Genomic DNA, 20,621 nt, shown 5'->3' on the forward strand with positions numbered 1-20,621 from the left:
GCTGCAGGAGAATAGCGGAGGCTGTTGCTCGACGCGAGACAGATAGAGAGTAAGTATGCGAGCTTTGGTCCCGTCGACGAGTGGTGTTGCGCGGTTGGAGGGGATTCAGCGGAGGCAGTAACTGGTGGCGTGGTAGGGGAGTGGATGCGTCGTGGCGAAAAAGGGGAGGGTGTGCGCGAGCAAAGAGCAGGGGCGTTGACGCTCAGCCGTGGTGCAGCGGTTCAAGCTCTCGGCAAATACGAGGGAGAAAGACGAGACGAGATGTGCGGCGGCTGGTGTTGTTTTCCGAACAGAAAGAAGAATGAGTAGTGGGCGGCGTGTTTTGAAAGGAAAAAAAAGAGTGAATTTAAATATATATATTATTATATTTAGGTTAGGGTTAGAAATTTAAATAAAATATATTAAATAAATAATTACGAGTACTTAAAAATTAACTAATACACGAATAATTATCTAACAATCAAAAAACTACTTGTTGTCTATTACAACAGTTGATACCAAATATTAAAAAAATACCCATATTTTAATAACTAAACAAGAATAATTAATAATAAATATATTACTTATATTTTAAAATCAATATAATATGGGACAATACGTACAAGTAAACACGATATATACTATACTAAGATAAATAACAATAGAAATAAATACAATAAATTATACCAAAAACCACATAATATAATATACATGTATTATATGAAATAATTTTAATTAATACAATATATTATTTAAAATAATATGTAATAGTACCGATAACACAATAAATTAATTCGAGAAATTTTTACCGCATAAAATAAATTTATAAATATCAAAATCATTTAAATAAATATATAATCAGATTTTTAAATCATAGAAAATTATAGAAAATCGAGAAAAATACAAATACTCTTTTTAAAAATAATAATTAAATATTTTAAAATACTAAAAAATTATTTTAACTAGTATCAAAATTCACGGTCATTACAGGTTGTAACCGAGCACTTGAGGGAGACACGACTAGGTCCAACACTTAGTGGGTGTAGAGTGTGATTGCAAGAGTGTGAGTTGTAGAGTTTTCGGTTAGCTAGAAAACCGAGTGTGTAGAAAAAGTTCGGGCTTCCAAACCGGATTGTGTTAGTGGATTTCTCCCCGGGAGTGGGGAGCGGAGACGTAGGACGGAAGGTCCGAACTCCGTGATCATATTGTTTGTTTGTGATTGCATTGGCGCACTTACCTTTATGTTCATATCTTATATCGCCTTTGTATATTGCTTGTTGATTATATTGCCCACTATCTAGTTTAGATTGTTTACCCTTGAGTTTATATATCCTTGCTCATATACTTGTAATATCTCATTGATAGGATATATTCATTTGTTCATATTGCTTATCCTAGCTTACATATCTTATTGTATTTCATACTTGCTAGGATAACTTGTTAATTAGTTTTAATTGGCATTTAATCGGATTAGATTAGCATAAGACCCTAATCATACCCCCTCTAGGGTCTAACAAAAAGAGCACGAACAAACACATATTATGAAGAGGAACTGAAATGGACTGAAATTGAAAATTACCTTTACTAATAAGTAATTTCTCAGCCTTTCGCTACGTGGCGACGAAGCAGGAATTAGCTGAATTATCCACAAATAAAACAACTATAGGAATGGTATAATTTGTACATTAAAACAAGTAATAAAGATTAAGAAGATTTGGGAGTATTTGAGTCTAATGGGTATCTATCAGGAAACAAAGCAAACATATCTTCTCAGTTCTCACCAACAAAAACTCAAACTGTAAGAATCATATAATGGACCTAACTTTACCAGTTAAACCTACGAAGCAGTTACTTTATATGTACAGATGAATTTGATCTATTTTGATGATTCATCTCTTACAAAAATAATATCATTTATTACAAATGACTTTTACATATTTCTGCTTAAGTGCCAATGTCTGCTTACAAGGTAGTATAAATGTCAAACATAGTGTGCAAATTAGTCTATATGGGCACAATCAATAATACAAAAAGTGTGAACCGGATATAGCATTCCATTTCCAACCAAGGAAACTGTATCGAAATCGTAAATGATTGATGTTGCAGTTTTGGTATAATAAGAGCGATGTGACAAAAGAAAAAGAACATGAGTCGAAAATAACAAACTCCTAGTCTCCTAAAACTAACTCAAACAAAGTAAAGATGCAGTCACTTCCATTTCAAGCGCAAGCTGAAATTTTAACCTCAAATCCAATATAAATTACTATAAACTAACAAGAAAAATTTAGGAACGACATTAAAACAAACAACTTTAGGAACGACAATTAACTTACTATAATTTAAAGAAGATGCACATACTTTATTGACATAATGGTAAAATAATTGGCTCAAACACGTAAAATCTCAAGCATCGCATAGTATACTACAAAGTATAAATAATTAACTTTGTCCATAAAAAGAAGCTATACTAAGAATAAAAGAGAATAAAAGAACTGGTGAATGTCCGAATTTAAATTAGATTTAATTTAGCCCTAATCACAACCTGTAAAATACCAGAACTCGACTCAACTAATCATCAAGTTTGTCAAGGACATCTCTTTGTCATGTGTGGGAATAAAAAAACTTCATAATTTAAGTTATGTGAGCCTGTATGTGGTTGAATGTAGTTAATTACATGTGAATTCTAGGCTTTTGCCAAAGGTCTCTCAAAATAAGATGTGTAAGATTGATGATAGAAATGTATACCCATGGATGACCATCAACATACCCATGGCCATGCCCATTCCTCATCATGGACATGTTTCTGGGTAATCGGAGCCCAGGTAAGTTCCACTAATTTCTCCCTAAAGATCCTACCTTTTTCTTAAATTAAAAAAATTCGCAAAAAATAACAATTGAATTTTTACCTGATGAAATTGATACAGGAGCAAGATGAAGACTTGAAGCAAACCCTAATTCGGACAACCCTTGACCTGGAGTCCACCCGTTTAACGGCCCAAGAGGAGCTCAACAAGCTAGGAAATCCAAGAAATAGAGCACATATGCAAATAAATTTCAAAATCATTGAACTTACTTTCTAATCTCGCTACAGCTGATGTTCGAATATTGAAACCCTCCTCCCTTGAAACTGTAGGAAATCGAGAAGTAGGACAAAATTAGAACAAAATGAGAGAAATGAAGAGCAAAAAGGTGAGATGGTGAATTGAGCAGAACTCTAACGATTCAAATCATACATAGAATTCGTTTTAAATTTAAAAAGCATAGGTAAAATTTAGAAATACCTTCTTCAATGAATTTCCTTCCTGATCCTAACCGATGCCAAAATTCTGAGAACTGAGTAGATGATGGCGGAGGTGTGGCGTTGATGATTAGGGCAATAATACTCATCTTTGGAAATTGATGACTTAAGATCGTGGGACGGCGTAACCGATGAACTGAGGAGATGGGATGAGAAGAAGGGTAACCGATGAACTGGTGGGCAGAGAGAAAGACCTAACCGACGAAAATCTTACGGCTTTGGATTTCCAATGATGATGATGAAATATGTTTATAACGATTATAAGGATAAGCTTGGTATATTTAAAGTGGTGGAAGGTTAATTTGGGGAGGAAAAAATTTTGAACTTCCCTTTTAAAGAGTAGATGATTATTATTTATTTATTTATTTATTTATTTTTTCCCTGTCTAAAGTCACACGTCCCCTCCTCCTTCCTCCCCCAAAATCCCTTCTCCCTCTTCTACCAATTAACCTGAATCTGACCCATTATAACCCCTCTCTCTTTTCCCAATGGAAACCCTCCCAGTCTCCACCCCGGTCGAAGACGAAGAAGACGATCACTTCTCCGACGCCCTCGATCAAGTCCCCCCATCCCCTCTCAAACCCAGCCCAAACCCGTCAATCCCAACCCCGAACCCAACCCCAAACCAAGAAGAAGCGAACAACGACGACGAAGACATGGAAGAACCCGAACCCAACAAGAAGCAAAAGCCCATCTCCCTCTTCACCCCCCAGCCCCCCTCGAAGAGACCCAAGAAGAAATCCAACAACGTTTGGACCAAACCCACCTCCCGAAAAGGAAGAAGAAGCACACCCAAGTCATCCACACCACACCCGCCGCCTCCTCCGCTACCCCTCCTCCCACCCACGCACAAGACCCCCTTCTTGACCCCGACACCGACCAACCCCCTTCGCCTCTCCGACGACACCCCGACCTCCCCGTCCTCCCTCCTCCGCCTTTACAAGGCCGACAAGGTCGAACCTATCTGACGACCCGCCTCACCGCGGGAAGCTCCAAGGGCTACCGCATGGTGCGGGCCACTCGTGGGGTCGCCGAAGGCGAATGGTTCTTCGAAATTAAGATTGCCCATCTCGGGCCCACCGGGCATTGTAGGCTCGGGTGGGCGACGGAGAACGGGGACCTTCAAGCGCCGGTTGGGTATGATGGGTTTAGCTATGGGTATAGGGATCTGGAGGGGAGCAAGGTGCATAGGGCACTTAGGGAGAGGTATGGGGACGAGGGGTATGGGGAGGGGGATGTGATTGGGTTTTATATAAGTCTGCCGGATGGGGGGAAGTTTGTGCCAGAGAGGAGGCTGCATTTTTTGGATTGGTATAAGGCGGGGAGGGGTTTGGGTTCCACGGAGAAGAAGGAAGAAGAGGGGCCGAAGGTTGTGCCCGGTGAGTTGCTGTTTCTTACATTTTAGTGGAATGTGGATTGGCATGCTTATTTTTCATCTTTATTGCATTGATTGTGGTAATGTCGAGTTGTTTGGTTCCATTTGTTGTGTTTTAGTTGTGTATATCGCTTGTATCCAATCAAAACGTCCAAGAATATCCTCGCCAATATCCTAGCGAAGTTATGCAAGGTGCAACATTAAGAGATGATTATAGAATGTCCTCGCCAATATACTAGCACAAACACCAGCTCTTATGATACGTATAATCCTCTTAAATGTTCAGTAATCTTCTTCAGCACTGTAACAGTGTAGGTGAAGTTCCCAATAGCATCTAGGGAAATTCACTTTCCGCGGAAGTGATAGTGGTACTGCAAACATAACTTCTTCTAGAGGGTCGTAACCTGGTGAAATTGAATCAGGAGAGAATATTAACTACTGAATGTAATGAATTGTACATTTGTTGATCACATATAAGATAAATATTAGTGCCAAATATCAATATTAGCCTTTTTTTAGTGTAAACGTATCATGTATTTTCAAGCTTTCATTTGTCTATTTTAGAAGTTGGGTAGGCTTAAATCAGTTAGAGCTTACATGCTCTGGCTATGGGCATAGACTCAACAGGATTGGTGTGGGAAAACATGTCCAGGAAGTAGCACTTCAAAGGTTTGGAAACTTCAACTGTTATGAGCTTTAATAATCAGTGATTTGCTATTTCTATGTGCTTTTTTTGGACCATAGCTCAACAGATTGAGAACTTTAGAGGCAGAAGTCCTTCTTTGTTGGTAAGTACAGCTTGTTTCAAGATGGGAGTCAAGTTAGACGTGTATTTTTTGGATAGTAAAAAGTGTTCTAGTCGCACAAGTATATATATATATATTTTAATAAGATGATGCTGAATGGTTTTCTTATAGGTATTTTCTAATTCTACTGCAAACAAAGGCAGCCTACTCAAGAAGGGATATGAATTTAGAATACGGACCCTCCATGCAGGATAAATTCTTAGAAAGCGAAAGAATCGTGCTACTATCAGCAAAATTGTTGAACAATATCAATAGTAGTAATCTAGAGTTCATGGATGACACTATTGACATATGTTCGATCTACTATAAGAAAAAGGAGAATAGATAATCTTGTTACATTGGATCTACACGTGATGCATGCCATTAATAACTTCTGTTGTGGTTATATGAATTGGTAATTTTATGACATGGGAATAATATTATTTTATCTGGTTTTAAAAATATGGCCAATAAAAACTATAATGTGCCTAAGAAAACAGAAATTGTGTCTCTGATGAGAGAATATATATGTTGCAAAAGCTGGAGAGGGGAGAAGAAGAATGAGTTCATCACTGCAGAATGTGTTTGAAGAAAGTCAATAGATATTTAGAAATAGGGTACGTAATGTGCAACATGATCTGGTTAGGTCCTGGATGAGAAGGAGATTATATTTGAGCGTGAAAGTTAGGAAAGAGGGACATACTTAATTTAAAACTGAAGGGAATTTGGGTAGTATAAGTTGTGGTTTAAATTTTATGATTGTCCTGAAAACTGTCTTTACTAGTTTAATTGGATAAATGGCTAATTTCCTTGTTGATAGTAATATAATTTAAATAGGAATGAAAGAATTTTGTTCTCAAACATGTCTATTAAAATGTTAGCTGCCCTGTATTTATATTGCTTTTCATAGGAATAATCTATTTGATGTAATATAATGATATAAATTTGTTTTACATGACTGTTGAATACAGACTTTCTTAATGCTGATTGCAGTCAATTATTTCATGTTTACAAGTTATAAATGTTTATTAATCTCTATTTTCTTCAATATTCAAAGTGACTTTTTTTTCATTTTAAATACATATTTCAAATTAGCTTACTATTGAAGAAAGCTCCTCTTTCTTGGATTTATTGTGCAACACGGTAGAGCATTAATTTCTAAGAACAAGGTTGAATTACGGTGGAGTGTCCCTTTAGATTTATGAAAATTTCATATTCATGCATAAAAATAAATTTTCTTACATGTTTCAGAACTTATAATTCTCAGTCTTCGCTAAACTACCATGAACTCTGGTTTTTTGCACAAAATCACCATAAGCTTTGTATTAGGAAAAAAAAAGCCATGATCAAAATTGCAGAAAAATACCATGAATTATTGGAAATTGTTGCAACATATTAGATGGGTAGAGGGAAATGTAGAAGACACATAAAGTACATAAGGGCACATTGTCCAAAATATGTTTTTTATCCATCCTGCTGTTAGACATGGTAGTTTAGCAAAGTTTATGGTAGTTTTTTCGGCAATTTGTTTCTGTCGATGCCTGCATAATAAAACTATAAGAATACTGATGCAGGGAGTGAGATATCTTTCTTCAAGAATGGAGTATGTCAAGGTGTTGCGTACAAAGACATCTCCGGTGGAAGGTACTATCCAGCAGCGTCAATGTACACAATGCCCAATCAACCTAATTGCGAAGTGAGATTCAATTTTGGTCCAAATTTTGAGTTTTTTCCACAAGATTTCGGAGGCCGTCCAATTCCTAGACCCATGAGTGAGGTTCCTTATCACGACTTCGATGTCAAGGTCGAAGCCCCAAAAGAAAATGGCTTCCATAACTAACAAAAGCTTTTGTTCCCTTTAGTTCTTTCCTAAAGAAGACTTTTTGTTTTTTGATTAGGTATGTAACTTAATTTTGTTTTTTATGTGATGATAATTCTTGAGAGCAAGTTAGTACTGCTGATGATGTGGTATTGTTCGTAAATTAGGTAGTGTTGTTGTTGAAATTATGTTGCCTGCCTCGAGGATGCTAGTGATATCAAGCTATTATTAGTGAAGAAAGTCTCTCTCTCTCTCTCTCTCTCTCTCTCTCTCTCTCTCTCGTTTCTTTTTTTTTCCATTTCCTTTTTCTTCACTCCTGAGCTTTTTTGTTGATCTAAATGAATATATGCAAGATGAGAACCATCATGTGCATGAAGGGAAACGATTAGATGTATGAAGTAAATTTTGGTTTAAAATGATTTTTTTGCTTCAGAGAAACTTGATATCGTGCTATCACTTTGTAGATTAGGTGTTGTTTTTCTTGCAAATTTCTGTTGCCTGTTTTGAGGATGTTACTAATATCGACCAATGTGTTACAGTCAAAAGAGGCTTGAATAAGGATTCTATCAAAGCACTTAAGTAAGGATTCTATTAAAACACCCAATAGAAAAGGGGTGATTTATATGAGTGGCACTAGGGGCATACCACCAACCACAACCTCAACCACACTCCCTTTCTCATTCGCTACAGTGTACTGGACCCCACATGGGATTTTAAAATTTTAAAATCCCATGTGGGGCCCGGTGCACTATAGCGAATGAGAGAGGGAGTGTGGTTAAGGTTGTGGTTGGTGGTGTGTCCCTATCATTTTCCGATTTATATACCATTTATAGGTGGCTAGAGAGTTGGGTTGGTAGATCATCCCCACCCCTCTAGGAATGGTTCTGATGGGATCCCTATTACTTGGGGTGACTTTGTCGATCTAAAATGAATATCTTCAACATGAGGTAACAGTGTAAGCTTACGTGGTTATTTCCATTGTATATTCAATTCTGAGCATTAGCTGGAAAGTTTAAGCATTATTAGTGAATGCCAACCAATTTCAAGTCTTAATCAGCAATAAAAGCTTAAGATAGGCTTGTTATTTGCAAGGTGGGGGGCCATAATGTATTTGTTACTTCATTCAAGATTTTATCTTCATTATCTCGATTTTCATGATAGTTCTGCATAACGCATGCATAGACTTCTTTGGGTATATGAAGATGGAATGAAAAGGAAAGGTGCATAAATTCTCCACCCAAATTGCCTTATCTTCTCCTCTCATAAGAAAACAAATCAATACCTTGTCCATTTTCAAAATATCTTTGCGCCATGGAGAGAGTACTGAAGGATAATATCCCTCTAACATTAAGCAAACATCTCTCTTCTGCACCAAAAGTAAGCCATGCCTTCATGTTCTCTTAACCGATCATTGGCTACCCTCTCTCTCCCTCTCACTCACTCTATCTCTTCAAAAACTTCAGTTCAAATACCGCAATCTCCTTCTAAGCAAAGTTCTAATTTGGTAATTTCAGATGATTCTTTTACTATTGCTGCCATCGTCGAAGCTGTTAGCCTTGCAAATGCAGCTGCTGAGGCTGCGAAAGACGCAGTTTCTTCTGCTCTTGTGCTTGAACAGCTTGAGATTGGAGGAGGAGATGGTTGCCGGAGGAGGAGGAGAATGAGGAAGAGGAAGAGGATGATGGGTGTATTTAGCTATTTTGAAGATGACGAAGGCTTAGGTGGAAATGTAGTTAAGGGATCTTTGTCGAAGTCAGAGAGATCTCGGTATCTGACACGGAGACAAGAGGCTGAGTTTTCGGTCTCTCTCAAGGTATTTGGAACAATTTCATCCCTTAATCCTAAACAGATTATCAAATGTTAGATACTTAGAAGACATATTTGAGTGAGCAAGTTTTATAATATAATTGAAGGGTATTAACATTATGTACCGTTCACCCTTTTTGATAAATACGTTCACCCTTTTTGATAAATACAACAGTGAAAAACTAAATGGGTCTCATTGGAGATTGGTATTTGGATATCGCTCTTCAAGTTATGCAAGCCCCATTTGGGTATTGTTCTTCAAAACTAACAAGATATTACGCTGTTTTACACCATCTAAGCAGCAACCTACAACAGAAATTAATCATGCAAAATATCAAAATCATGTGATTACTCATAGGGGGGAAAAACCATTTTTATAGGGAATTTGAAGACCATATCACACAGTTTGGAACCATCAAAGTAGAAGACATCCCAAAAATAGCACAACATCCTCTAATAGAAAAGCATGTAATCCATCCTTGTTACAATAAGAATGTCTTATAAACAGTTATTGCTAACTATATCCAAATGATAGTTTAGATTTACACATAATTAGTCCTTGTGAACTGCCATCATCATTATGTAAACATCCAATTGTCATCTACATAATGAAATCTGCATTATGCTTTGATTTCTCCACATTTCCAATTTCCACATTGGCAAATACCATATGCAATCAAATTTTATAAAATTTTCTTATTGGATAAAAGCACGATCTTCAACGAATTTGGTATACCTGCAGGTTGGAGCTATGCTAGAGGATACGGACTCAATAAGTAATAATACAACAGCCGAAGCAATTGAGAGGAGGGGGAAAGCTGACAAAGCTTGCCTGAGAGCAAGGGAGTGCAGAGAGAGGATCACTCTGAGCTATAAAAGGCTTGTTGTCTCAATCGCAACTCCATATCAAGGCAAAGGGCTGAGTCTGCAGGATCTCATCCAGGTTGAACCCATGTTCCTCTAAAACTTTCAGGTAGTGGATAATATGCCCAAGGTCCAATCCAAGTGATAACGTAGTCTTAACATGAGTCCCAAGCATCGGCTTAGGCAATTATATGGATGTTAGATTTGGGGTCTATCTTCACTTGGCTCGTACGCTCCTTTTTGCATCGTAACCAATACGTTAGGTGTGAGCTTTACAGCAACTGCCATTGGACTAAAGCTGTTATTCAACTATTTCAGATTGAGCATCAAGTTAAATTGTTTCAGATTACAGCCATTGACCAAAATAGCACTTGCTGTCAACTCGTTCCAAAGTCTAAACACGGCATAGTAGAATAATTCACTAACTTTAACTGTTTGAAACTAAAAGGAGAAGAATTCCTCTTGAACATTTTGTCTACGAGACTACAACTACACCACAATGGATGGTGCTTAAAAACCTGATATTTTCCATAATGATAGTATAAGATGGAAACACAACAAAACAAAACCAAAAATGACGAACTTGTCTAGAAGTTAGAAAGGTTGAATAGAAAACCATATAGATGAATCCAACAAAAACCCATGGTTATACACTGTTTTCAGAACTTTACGCGTCTTATAAGTCATGAAAGCTTACAGTATAGAACTATTTTCAGGAAGGATGCATTGGGCTTCTTCAGGGAGCTCAAAGATTTGATCATAGAAAAGGATACAAACTGTCAACATATGTATACTGGTGGATAAAGCAAGCCATCATCAAAGCTGTAGCTACAAAATCAGGCATCATGAGATTACCGGTATGTAGTTTGCAAAAAGCTCAGAACATTAAGGTTCATCACAATATTGTTTTCAATGTGTCATTAAATTTATCTAGGGAAGCTTGCGAGGGACGATGGCAAAGGTTATAGATGCTAAAGCTCTGTTACAAAGAAAATCAGGGAGGTCACCATCTTATGAAGAAATCGCAGAGTTTCTTAACCTTAGTGTTTCCACTGTGCAGCTTGTATGTGAAAAAAGCGGGCAACCTGTCTCTGTTGATAGGTGTCTTAATAAGGAAGGACTAACATTGAAGGTAATATACCAATTACATCAGATTATTAGTTAACCAAGTATGTTTTCTTGGGTAAATTTCACACAACTCCCTGAATCCTGGGGTTTTGCATGAAACCCCAGTGAACTTTCGAAATTATACTAAAGTTTGCTGAACTATTGAAAATTCTCAAAAATGGAATTAATGGGTAGAGTCAAAAGTATAAACTACTTGTTTTACTTTTTACCTGTCCTCACCCAGGGAAGATAATATAGAAGTTATATTTAGTAGACAGAAGTAGAATTGTCCAAAAATTATCATGCGTGAAGCATGTGACAACTTAAAGTAACCGTTATCAGTGATGATGCTTAGTTAGACAAGCTCAGGTAAGTTTTCTATGATTTCTATAGTTCAAGGGGGTGTTTTGTGCAAAACCTCCAAAGTAAGGGGTGTTTGTGAAATTAACCTTTTATATGTTCAGACTTTATCAACTTGTATTACTTGATGTAGGACATAATTCCAGGTTCAGATGAAGTAAGACCAGAAGTTATTATAAACAGACAGTTAATGTTGAACAACTTGGGTAAGCTTTTGGCCACACTAGATGCAAGGGAAAGGCGTGTTATTGAATTGCATTATGGTTTGAATGGTGAGAGAGCAAGATCTTGCGAGGAGATTGGGAGAATACTGAACCTATCGAGGGAAAGAATAAGACAAATACATTGGATAGCTCTAACAAAGCTCCAAGAGGAGAAGAGTATGATAGAGTGCTTTGCATCTGATGTTGTGTAAATAATGTGCATTTAGATACAGAAATTTCCATTTTACCTTGAAATTTGCATTTTCTTTTATACAGCCATTTGGACCATACAAACATACAACTATAATTGTCTATGATTACTTTTAACTTTATACTATCTTTGAGGCTTCATTCTTCTTGTTGATGGATGCGATTAAAGATAACAAGTTAGCATTTTCTTTCCTCCCTATTTATGAGAAGGTATGTATTGACACAAAATTTCAACAACTTTTTCGATATTTTGGAGCAATATACAGTGTTGTCAGAGAATTTAAACTCTTCTGTTATATCGAAAACTTGATTACGTTCTCCTAACTGCCATAAATTACAACCAAACTGTTAATGAATGTCAGCTATATCGTTGCTGATGCAATTAAGATAAATGGTAAGCAGCATTACCGATGAGATTTATATCACGAATGAATGAGGGATGATAATCTACTCCTGATTCAACAACAAAGAAAGCACTAAACCCATAGCTAAAACTTTAGACCACTGCCAAGGATAAAACCGACTATTTCCATGTTTCGATCTGGAATAGAAACTAAAAGATGACCCACCTCCAATACAATAGAGAGATATCCAATTTGCCTAATATCCTAATTTCATGGAAACTGCAAGCTTCTAGAAATAACCTCACTTCCCATTTATGTTTCAAGAGAGGATGTCCTTACTCCATCAAAATGGTGAATTTACTTACTCCCTTACCCTCTGAGAAACAAGAGAACTCATAGTGGTTATTCTAAAATATTTTGGATAGTGATCAACCACCCTGGGTGCATGAACTATGAAGTCGAAGAGAGTGAGCAGTAACTCCCTCTCTAACTGCCTCATCCAAATGGGATTTTAGGAATCAACTCATGGCGTTTAAGATGGTCCCTAATCATAAATATCATCTACGACTTCCATCAAACAGTTTTAATTACTTCAAAAAAAAAGAAGGAAAAACAAATGGTGTCGGCGTGTCACAGAAAGCTAAAGGAGTGTCTAGGTTAAAAACTCAAAATAACCACTACCGATTCATTTTCTCTAAAATCTCCTAGCCTTACTTTTACCTATGTATTAAGCCATATGACTCTAAAGCAGTTCATAATAAGTCATACCGGATACAAAAACAAAGACAAAACAGTCACAAATAGAAACATGAAGTAGGTTAGAACATCATGATATACAAAGGATCAATAATTATTGAATTTTATTTTTTTCTATTACAAAAATGTCAAGCTCAAGCACTGTTTGATATAAATTCACGTTTTATCTTACATGAAGATGTTAAAAATAATTTCTCTCTAATTTAAAAGAGTTATTAACAATAATTCAACATATTGAAACAGTTTTACTTTTGATGTACATCATGTATAAAGATAAATAATGTGAATGACTTCTTGCCTTTGTGGGAATAAATCAAGAAGTGCTCAACTGCCAGTCAATTTGTAAATGGTCGCAATCCAGCAATGGCTTAGCTTTACTTAAAGCAGCTTCACGGTGCTGCAATAATAAATTTGAGGCTTGATGGTCCTTGCTCCTTTTCCGTGGCATCTTACGGGATATGCTCTTCCATTTGTATTCAAGCTCACAAGCTAAGAATAATAAAACAAACAAATTTATCAAGAAAAAGCTTGCACAATGAGTATAAAGAAGTCAAGAAAAAAAGTGTGAGCATTGAGAAACAAAATAACAATACAGCAAACAATAAACTTGTGCAACTAAAACTTGTGATTTTATCTAACAAAATTTGCAATCAAAGATTCATGTTATAATAATTAACATATCACTAAATTCAGCACCATTCTATATCTTTCAATAACTCTATATTGTCTGATAGCCAGATCCTTACTATTGTTTCATTCTTGAGATTACAGTTTTCAAGAACGTCAAATCGACCATATTGTAAAAAAAAAATTGCTTCAATCAAAAAGGATGGAGCATTGCAGATAACACTGCAGCTTCTCCCCACAACAAAATTGTTATATACCAGATAAATATATCTACTCAACAGAACAATAACTAAAGCTAAGTTGGGAGTGGCCCATCGGTTACATTTGGTCATCCATCAAAAACTTGTACCCAAATTCATAGCATTTATCAGATCTTTCAACCTTTAATGCAAGAAAACAAAAAGTTAACTTGTTATATTAATTGATGGGCTTAAATTAGACAACAATAACAAATGTGTTACCACAATAATTCCTAATTGTAGTCATTAATAGAATACATCTATGCCGTTTAACATATTAAAATTAATACTAATATGTAAAAGGGCCTTGAATTGCAAGAGCCGATAACCAAAGTCCATATTGTCGACCATACCTTTTCATGCTTCTGGTGTAAGATGACAAAAGAATAAATATGTCGTATTTATTAAGGGGTTTAGACACGATAGAAATATCCTAAAAATACCTCATTGTGAGTGATGACCTGCCAGATTCCATGTCATTCAACGATCTTCCAACAATTTCAAGCAGAACTAATGAACTTAAAAGGATGGACTAACCATTCAAAGACTTCCAAACTAAAGAGAGAGTTATGAATCACCTTCACTTTGGTCTTTAAATCCTCGAATAATGCATGCAAGAANAGCTCCACCTTTTAATTCACCATTGTGTTGTTTCAGACTGTTGAAAGTATTATTATCAATTACAAGATGAATGATTCTGAGAAAATTCATTACCGCCGTAATCTTGTGTCTAAATTGGTATACAAATATGATAGTTGTTTTTAGGAACAAACTACGAAGAGAAGCAAGATAAGAATCATTGATGAAGGAATGGTTTCACAATTTCAGTTTGTAGTCCTCACATCATTCAACAAGAGGTTGCTCTACAACTCTGATCATTTTTCCGTATAAATGCCACAATACCTGGCCTATTTCTAATAATTGATGCAGTATTTTATCTGAGAAAGAGGATGAAGGAATTCAACAGCTCAAAAATCTCTTAATGGCCATATCCGCTGATTAAACAGGAATGTGTCTCACAATAACCTTAAATTTTCACCTGGATTAATCACCTATTGTCCATCAAACATCAATCTCACCAAATCATTCAGGAATAATGTTGTGCTGATAAGGGAAATAATATAAACGATAATAATTATAGATTAGTTTAAGTTCTCGTGATTTCAGTTAGGTCTGCGGGAAAAGGTCCACAGGTTAATTGCAACTAAATAGATATATTTGTAACATTGGAGCAAAAGGGTGACGGCATAAGCAGCTCAACAATCTTCAATGGCCAAATCTCTAACAAATAGCCCATGAGTATTAATGCTTTGCTCAAATTTTCACCTGAGAGCTTAACCACAAATTATCCACTACACATGACACTCACAGCATCATCAAAGAACAACATTAAATCATTAGGAAATCCTGATGCAATGAAAAATGGTAATTAAAAAAAATTGGAAATTGAGCATATCAACAGTCATATCATACAATGGCGTAATCTTCAATGCTGATCGAAAAATCAAATAGGTGTTAAATTTCCCTCAAAATTTTCATCTGGGCTCATTCAAATTGCCCAAAAACGATTCAATTTGCTATCACGCAACCATAAATAAATGAAATCAGAGGGTATTACCGGCGAGAGAAGTCAGTGGTGACTCCAACATAAGTCTTGGGCAATCGCGTGGAGATGATAAGATACACAGACCACTGCGAAGCTCCCCGCCTCTTGATCTCAGGTTTTGGAGGGGACGATGGAGATGAAGCAAGTGCTAAGCTTTTTCCTTTCTGTTTGCTGTTGATATCAATTGGAGTAACGGGAGAAGAAGAAGAAGAAGAGGGTTTTGATTGAATTGGGCGAGGATTTTTGCGGGATGGGAAAATTTTGGACAGCCTCGTCATCGGAGTTCTGAAATCGGTGGGCAAGAGAGAGGGGAGAGCGGGGATGAAAGGGGGCATTTAAGGACAAATTTTCTAAACCAACCTATTTGGACTTTTATTCCCAAAAAACGACCCCATTCAAAAATAATTGCAAAAACCGACCTGGTTTTAGCCTCAGTGCTGAAACCAGGTCGGTTTTTGAAAAAAACTCTCCGAAACTTCACGGGAGTTGAACTCCCGTGAAGTTTCGTAGTTTAAAAAAACGGGAGTTCAACTCCCGTGAAGTTTCGAAGAGTTTTTTTCAAAAACCGACCTGGTTTCAGCGCTGAGGCTGAAACCAGGTCGGTTTCTCTAAATAAATGTGAAACGGGTCTTTTTTTGGGAATAAAAGTCCAAATAGGTTGGTTTTGAAAATTTGTCCGGGCATTTAATCCCCCACGAAGAGAGCGGAAAGAGCAAATTTGTTTGAAGTTCAGATCTTTGCTCGATGTATATGATTATGCAAATGACAATTTACAGGAAATTTTTTTTCCGCCTCTATTCAAAAAGATTATTTGCACTTAAATGCCCAAACTTTATTCTATATTTAACTCTGGTATAGTAAAGTTTATTTTTCCTCAGAAATACACAAAATTTTACCTTATTGTAATTTGGTATCCAAGAAAAATTTGTTTGTCCAGAAAAATATTCCAAGTTCAGCGAAATTCAACATCGATGATGAAAGAAAGAATATAAAGAAGGAAGGTTTCTTGTAATTTACTTCTCATATATATATATATATATATATAATATATATATATAATATATATATATATATATATATATATATATATATATATATATATATATATATATATATATTATATATATGAGAAAAATGGGTAATCTTCTACCAAGGATCCTTGTAGTGATGTGGAACAATCTTCCATACTCACACCTTGAAGAAATGAGCCTCACCATACTTCAAGTGTGATGTGGACAAGATGTGTCCACATCACTACCAGCGATCCTTGGCCCAAGTATACCCATATTCCTCATAATAAATATAATATATGAGAAATATGGGTATGCTTGGTACCAAGCATAAAATTTGTGGCTTGGTAGTGATGCTGTCACATCCTCCATCCACTCACAGATCACATGGTGAATTTGTTCCAACATTTAATGAGGGGAGCGATTTGACACCTCACTAGCAAAGCACAACTTTTTGTGCTGACCAAGCATACTTATATATATATATATATATATATATATATATATATATATATATATAATATATATATATATATAGTATATATATATATATATATATATATAATACACCCTCCGATATAATGTCAAGCTTCCTTTCAAAAAGAAGACGTTATATCTTTTTACTTATATGATGATATGATGATGTACATGTATATTTTATCTTTCTCAAAAATGACTTAGAATCAAAGTGACTACAACTACAAGTCTCTATATTACAAATAGTGACTCATTTTGGGGCTATTTGATTCATTTCCTAAAAATATAGGAAGAAAAATCCCTCTCAAGAAATTACATTCACCGTTTCTCATGCATATTTTAGAATTGCTAATTTTGTGTTTCGTTCATCAAGATGATACGAAAACAAATTTTAGAATATATAATCTCTTGTTTGGTTAAAAAAACTTGTTTACAATTATCTTTGGTGAGCCTACCACCCGCATAATGTAGAGATTGCTACTATTAGAAAGGGGTAACCATACCTAATCTTTGGGTGAGTGGTGACATGGTTGTGCGTTGTCAACTTTTCACCCTAATTCCTCTCCAAAATAGAGGATTTAGCAAATCTTAGTATTTTTTTTTTTTTGTACGTGTGTATTTTTTTTCCCTATTGTTGCTGATGTTGCATTTTATAGAAACCATTTCTTACAATTTTTTTAACAAAACATATTAGAAATTGTATTATGCAACAAGATGCACCTTTTGTTATGTTTCTTGCCTTCCCACCCCAAATCCATAAAAATTTTGCGAACCAAACAACCCTTTCTGTAACTACATTTGTACAAAAGTCTTTATTTGTTTCCCTGGTTGAATAATTTGCAAAAGTATAATCCCAAGAAACCAAAAGTCTAAAGATTCCAAACCCCTTTGAAGCTTTAGAACGAGAGATCAAGAGCAATCACTGAAGCTTTCTCAAGCTTCTTCTGATCAATCAAGGTTTGATCCAGGGGAATTTTTTTTTGTTCTTGATCACCAAGCTTCTTCTGATCAATCAAGGTTTGATCCAGGGGAATTTTTTTTGTGTTTTCTTGTTGATTTATCTTTTTCTCCTTTTGGTCTTTTTCTTTTGGGCTTGAAATGGTGATTTTTGGGGAGAATTCGAAAAAATTGATTGGGCTAATTGAGACAACAAATTTTGTGGCTCAAAAGATTTGGGGGGAAATTATTTCATCTTTAATCTCTGATTCTTTTTTTGTTTCAAAGCCCAAGCCCAGTTTTTCTCAGTCCAAAGAAACTAGGGTTTATGATGTAACTAGGGTTAATTCTGATCCTCAGCCTATGTGTGAGAAAACTAGAGTTGATAAACCTGGGTTAAAATCTGATGAGTTTGGGTTAAAATTTGCGGTGGGGATTGATCCATTGTGGAGATCTCAAGAGAAATTAAAGGTTGATGTTGATAAAGGAGATTGGGTGAGCGTTGTTAAGAGAAAACCTAAATCGCCTCCTCTCCAGAAATTTCTTGCTCCTCCCTCTTTTCTTTCTGCAGATCTCATTCGAAGAAAGCGATTGTGTTTTCATTGTGGAGGAGCGAATCATATGGCGAAAGATTGCAGAGATCCGATCGTTTGCTTTCAATGTCAAGAAATGGGTCATGAGGCGAGAAATTGTAGGGTAAATGATAGAAGAAATGATAGATCTGATAACAGAGGTTGAGAATATGGAGGAAGAGGATCTAGTAATGGAGGACGTGGCTTTTTTGGAGGTCGAAGTACTGGAGGTTTTGGTAATCTTGGAGGTCGAAGTAATAGAGGTAGATCTGGGCAGAACTCTAGTCGAGGGGGAAGATTTGATCATCCTAATCCTTGGCAATGGCGTAGTTTTCTTCTTCAAATAAGCAAGATCTTCCTTCAGAAAATGCTCAGCAAGAAAAGGGTAAAAGAACACTGGACTCGGTTGATGAAGAAAAAATTCATGAGAATGTTTTAATGTTTCAAGATCAAGGGCCGAGAGATGTTGGAGATCTAGAAGCTGAACTAAAAATCTCAGGTGATCGTCCTCGTTTCTCTTCTGCTGTTTTAAATTTTGAAGGAGAAATTAATTCTGATTTTCAGAAGTTTAGAAACTTTGCTATAGTTTCTTTTGTTGAATGTGGTAATATTTCTCTTGAGAGATTGGAGTTAGATTTGAGAGCTTATTTTCCTATGAATAAGCATTGGGATGTGAGGTTATTTACCAATGGAGAAGTATTGGTTAAAATACAACCGTGGAAACAGATGGATGATTTGATAAGAATGGGGGTAATATCTCTGAGATCTATTGGTTAAAATACAACCGTGGAAACAGATGGATGATTTGATAAGAATGGGGGTAATATCTCTGAGATCTTGTAAGATAAAACTTAGAAGATGGAGTGATGGATGATTTGATAAGAATGGGGGTAATATCTCTGAGATCTTGTAAGATAAAACTTAGAAGATGGAGTGCCTGGGAAGGAAATGTGGTAGAAAAAAGAAAATCTTATGTGTGGATTAAACTGAAAAATATTCCTCCTCACTTATGGAATAAAGAATCTTTTGCTCAGATGGTTAAACCTTTTGCTGATCTTGTTGAGTTGGACTCATTAACTAATGCCTGTACTGAATTTGTGGATCCTGTGTTGCTGGTCAGTTGTTTAGAATACATTGATATACCTAAAAAATTAAAGGTTTTTGTTAGAAAAAAGCAGTACAACATTGAGGTTTCTGTTATGTCTATAATGGGGGAAATTGATGAAGGAGAAAAGAAAAAATAGAAAGTGGACCAATTGGAAGACAACAATCAAAGTTCTTATCATGATAAGTGGTTTAAAGGTAGAAGAGATAGTGGAACTGGTTCTTCTTCCTTGAAAGATTCTGAGTCTAATTCATGGAATGTTAAACAAGATTTGAGAGATAATCCATGGAGCTCTCCTGCTACTAGATTATGGACTGATGCGAAAATTTTCTATCAAAAACAGAAATCTGAATGGGGGGCTTGGGGAGAAAGTATTTCAAAAGATAATACTGATGAACAACATCCAGAATAGATGATGATGACTGAGATAGAAGATTCTGCTGAAATATTGATAGATAGTGAGGAAGATAAAGATAAAGAAGTTGAAAAGGAGATTAATGTGTCTCCCATTAGGGAGGATAAGGTGATTCACAAAGGAAAAGAGGTGATTGTACAGGAGGGATCTACAGACAAGTTTACCATGATTGAGAATATTAATGAAGTTGAGAAATGGTTGGCTCTTCCAGCTTATTCCAACAATGAAGACAATCAAGAGAAGGAAGATGACATTCCTATAATTCAGCCTCTAAATTCTTTGCCACCTACAGATTTTGATACTTATCCAAAAGTCACATTTGTCAGAAGATGTTCAAGATTTGTGGATATGGAACCTATGACTGCTTTGGATAGGGCCACTTCAAGAGCTGTAATGAAAAATATTAAAAATTTTATTCCAGAGGCTTCTTCTAGTGGTTCAGGTGAAAATTCCTCTTCTCTAGGATCTAATTTTGTTCCTATTTTATTTGATACTTGCTCTAATAAGCAGCTGCAAAAAATTACTTCTAAATGTGCTATTATTCTTGAGCCTCAGGAGGATTTTGACCCTATTAAAAAAGTGAGGCTGATGGAACAAGAAAGAGCTACCTCTGAGTAGACTCTGGTTTGTTTTTGAGGAGTGTTGATACTCTCAAATGTTAGTTACATGGAATGTTAGAGGTTTGGGTTTGAGTTCAAAAAGATTTGTAATTAAGGATTTCTGTCAAT

The 20,621-nt window shown here is 35.9% G+C and overlaps 2 protein-coding genes and 1 pseudogene across 3 annotated transcripts; 2 read left to right on the forward strand and 1 right to left on the reverse strand.

Annotated features, from left to right (window-relative positions):
* Positions 3,645-7,496, forward strand: LOC109831612 (annotated as a pseudogene).
* Positions 8,431-11,954, forward strand: LOC109831310 (RNA polymerase sigma factor sigD, chloroplastic-like). Its single transcript, XM_020398641.1, has 6 exons — positions 8,431-8,476; positions 8,771-9,069; positions 9,805-10,005; positions 10,643-10,783; positions 10,861-11,058; positions 11,527-11,954. Exons 1-6 carry the CDS (start codon positions 8,431-8,433, stop codon positions 11,806-11,808), a joined length of 1,167 nt encoding a protein of 388 aa, XP_020254230.1. The 3' UTR covers positions 11,809-11,954.
* On the reverse strand, positions 9,893-15,711 carry LOC109831613 (structure-specific endonuclease subunit SLX1). Of its 2 annotated transcripts, XM_020398969.1 has the most exons (4): positions 15,391-15,711; positions 14,351-14,430; positions 13,205-13,395; positions 9,893-10,207 (listed from the first exon to the last, which is right to left on the reverse strand). In XM_020398969.1, the coding sequence occupies exons 1-3, from the start codon at positions 15,654-15,656 to the stop codon at positions 13,220-13,222; spliced, it is 522 nt and encodes a 173-aa protein (XP_020254558.1). In that variant the 5' UTR covers positions 15,657-15,711; the 3' UTR covers positions 9,893-10,207; positions 13,205-13,219. The 2 variants fall into 2 exon arrangements, with proteins under 2 accessions (XP_020254558.1, XP_020254556.1); XM_020398967.1 differs by lacking the exon at positions 9,893-10,207 and having other exon boundaries at positions 13,088-13,395.

This window comes from Asparagus officinalis, chromosome 2 (genome assembly GCF_001876935.1).
Source record: "Asparagus officinalis chromosome 2, Aspof.V1, whole genome shotgun sequence".
NCBI lineage: Eukaryota > Viridiplantae > Streptophyta > Magnoliopsida > Asparagales > Asparagaceae > Asparagus > Asparagus officinalis.

What these genes read in the sequence shown, in the direction of transcription:
- LOC109831310 (XM_020398641.1), top strand. Translation starts at nt 8,431, where the DNA reads ATGCATAGACTTCTTTGGGTATATGAAGATGGAATGAAAAGGAAAG. An exon ending in AGATGGAATGAAAAGGAAAG is followed by an intron (nt 8,477 to 8,770) that starts GTGCATAAATTC and finishes TGGTAATTTCAG; the next exon opens with ATGATTCTTTTACTATTGCT. An exon ending in AGTTTTCGGTCTCTCTCAAG is followed by an intron (nt 9,070 to 9,804) that starts GTATTTGGAACA and finishes GTATACCTGCAG; the next exon opens with GTTGGAGCTATGCTAGAGGA.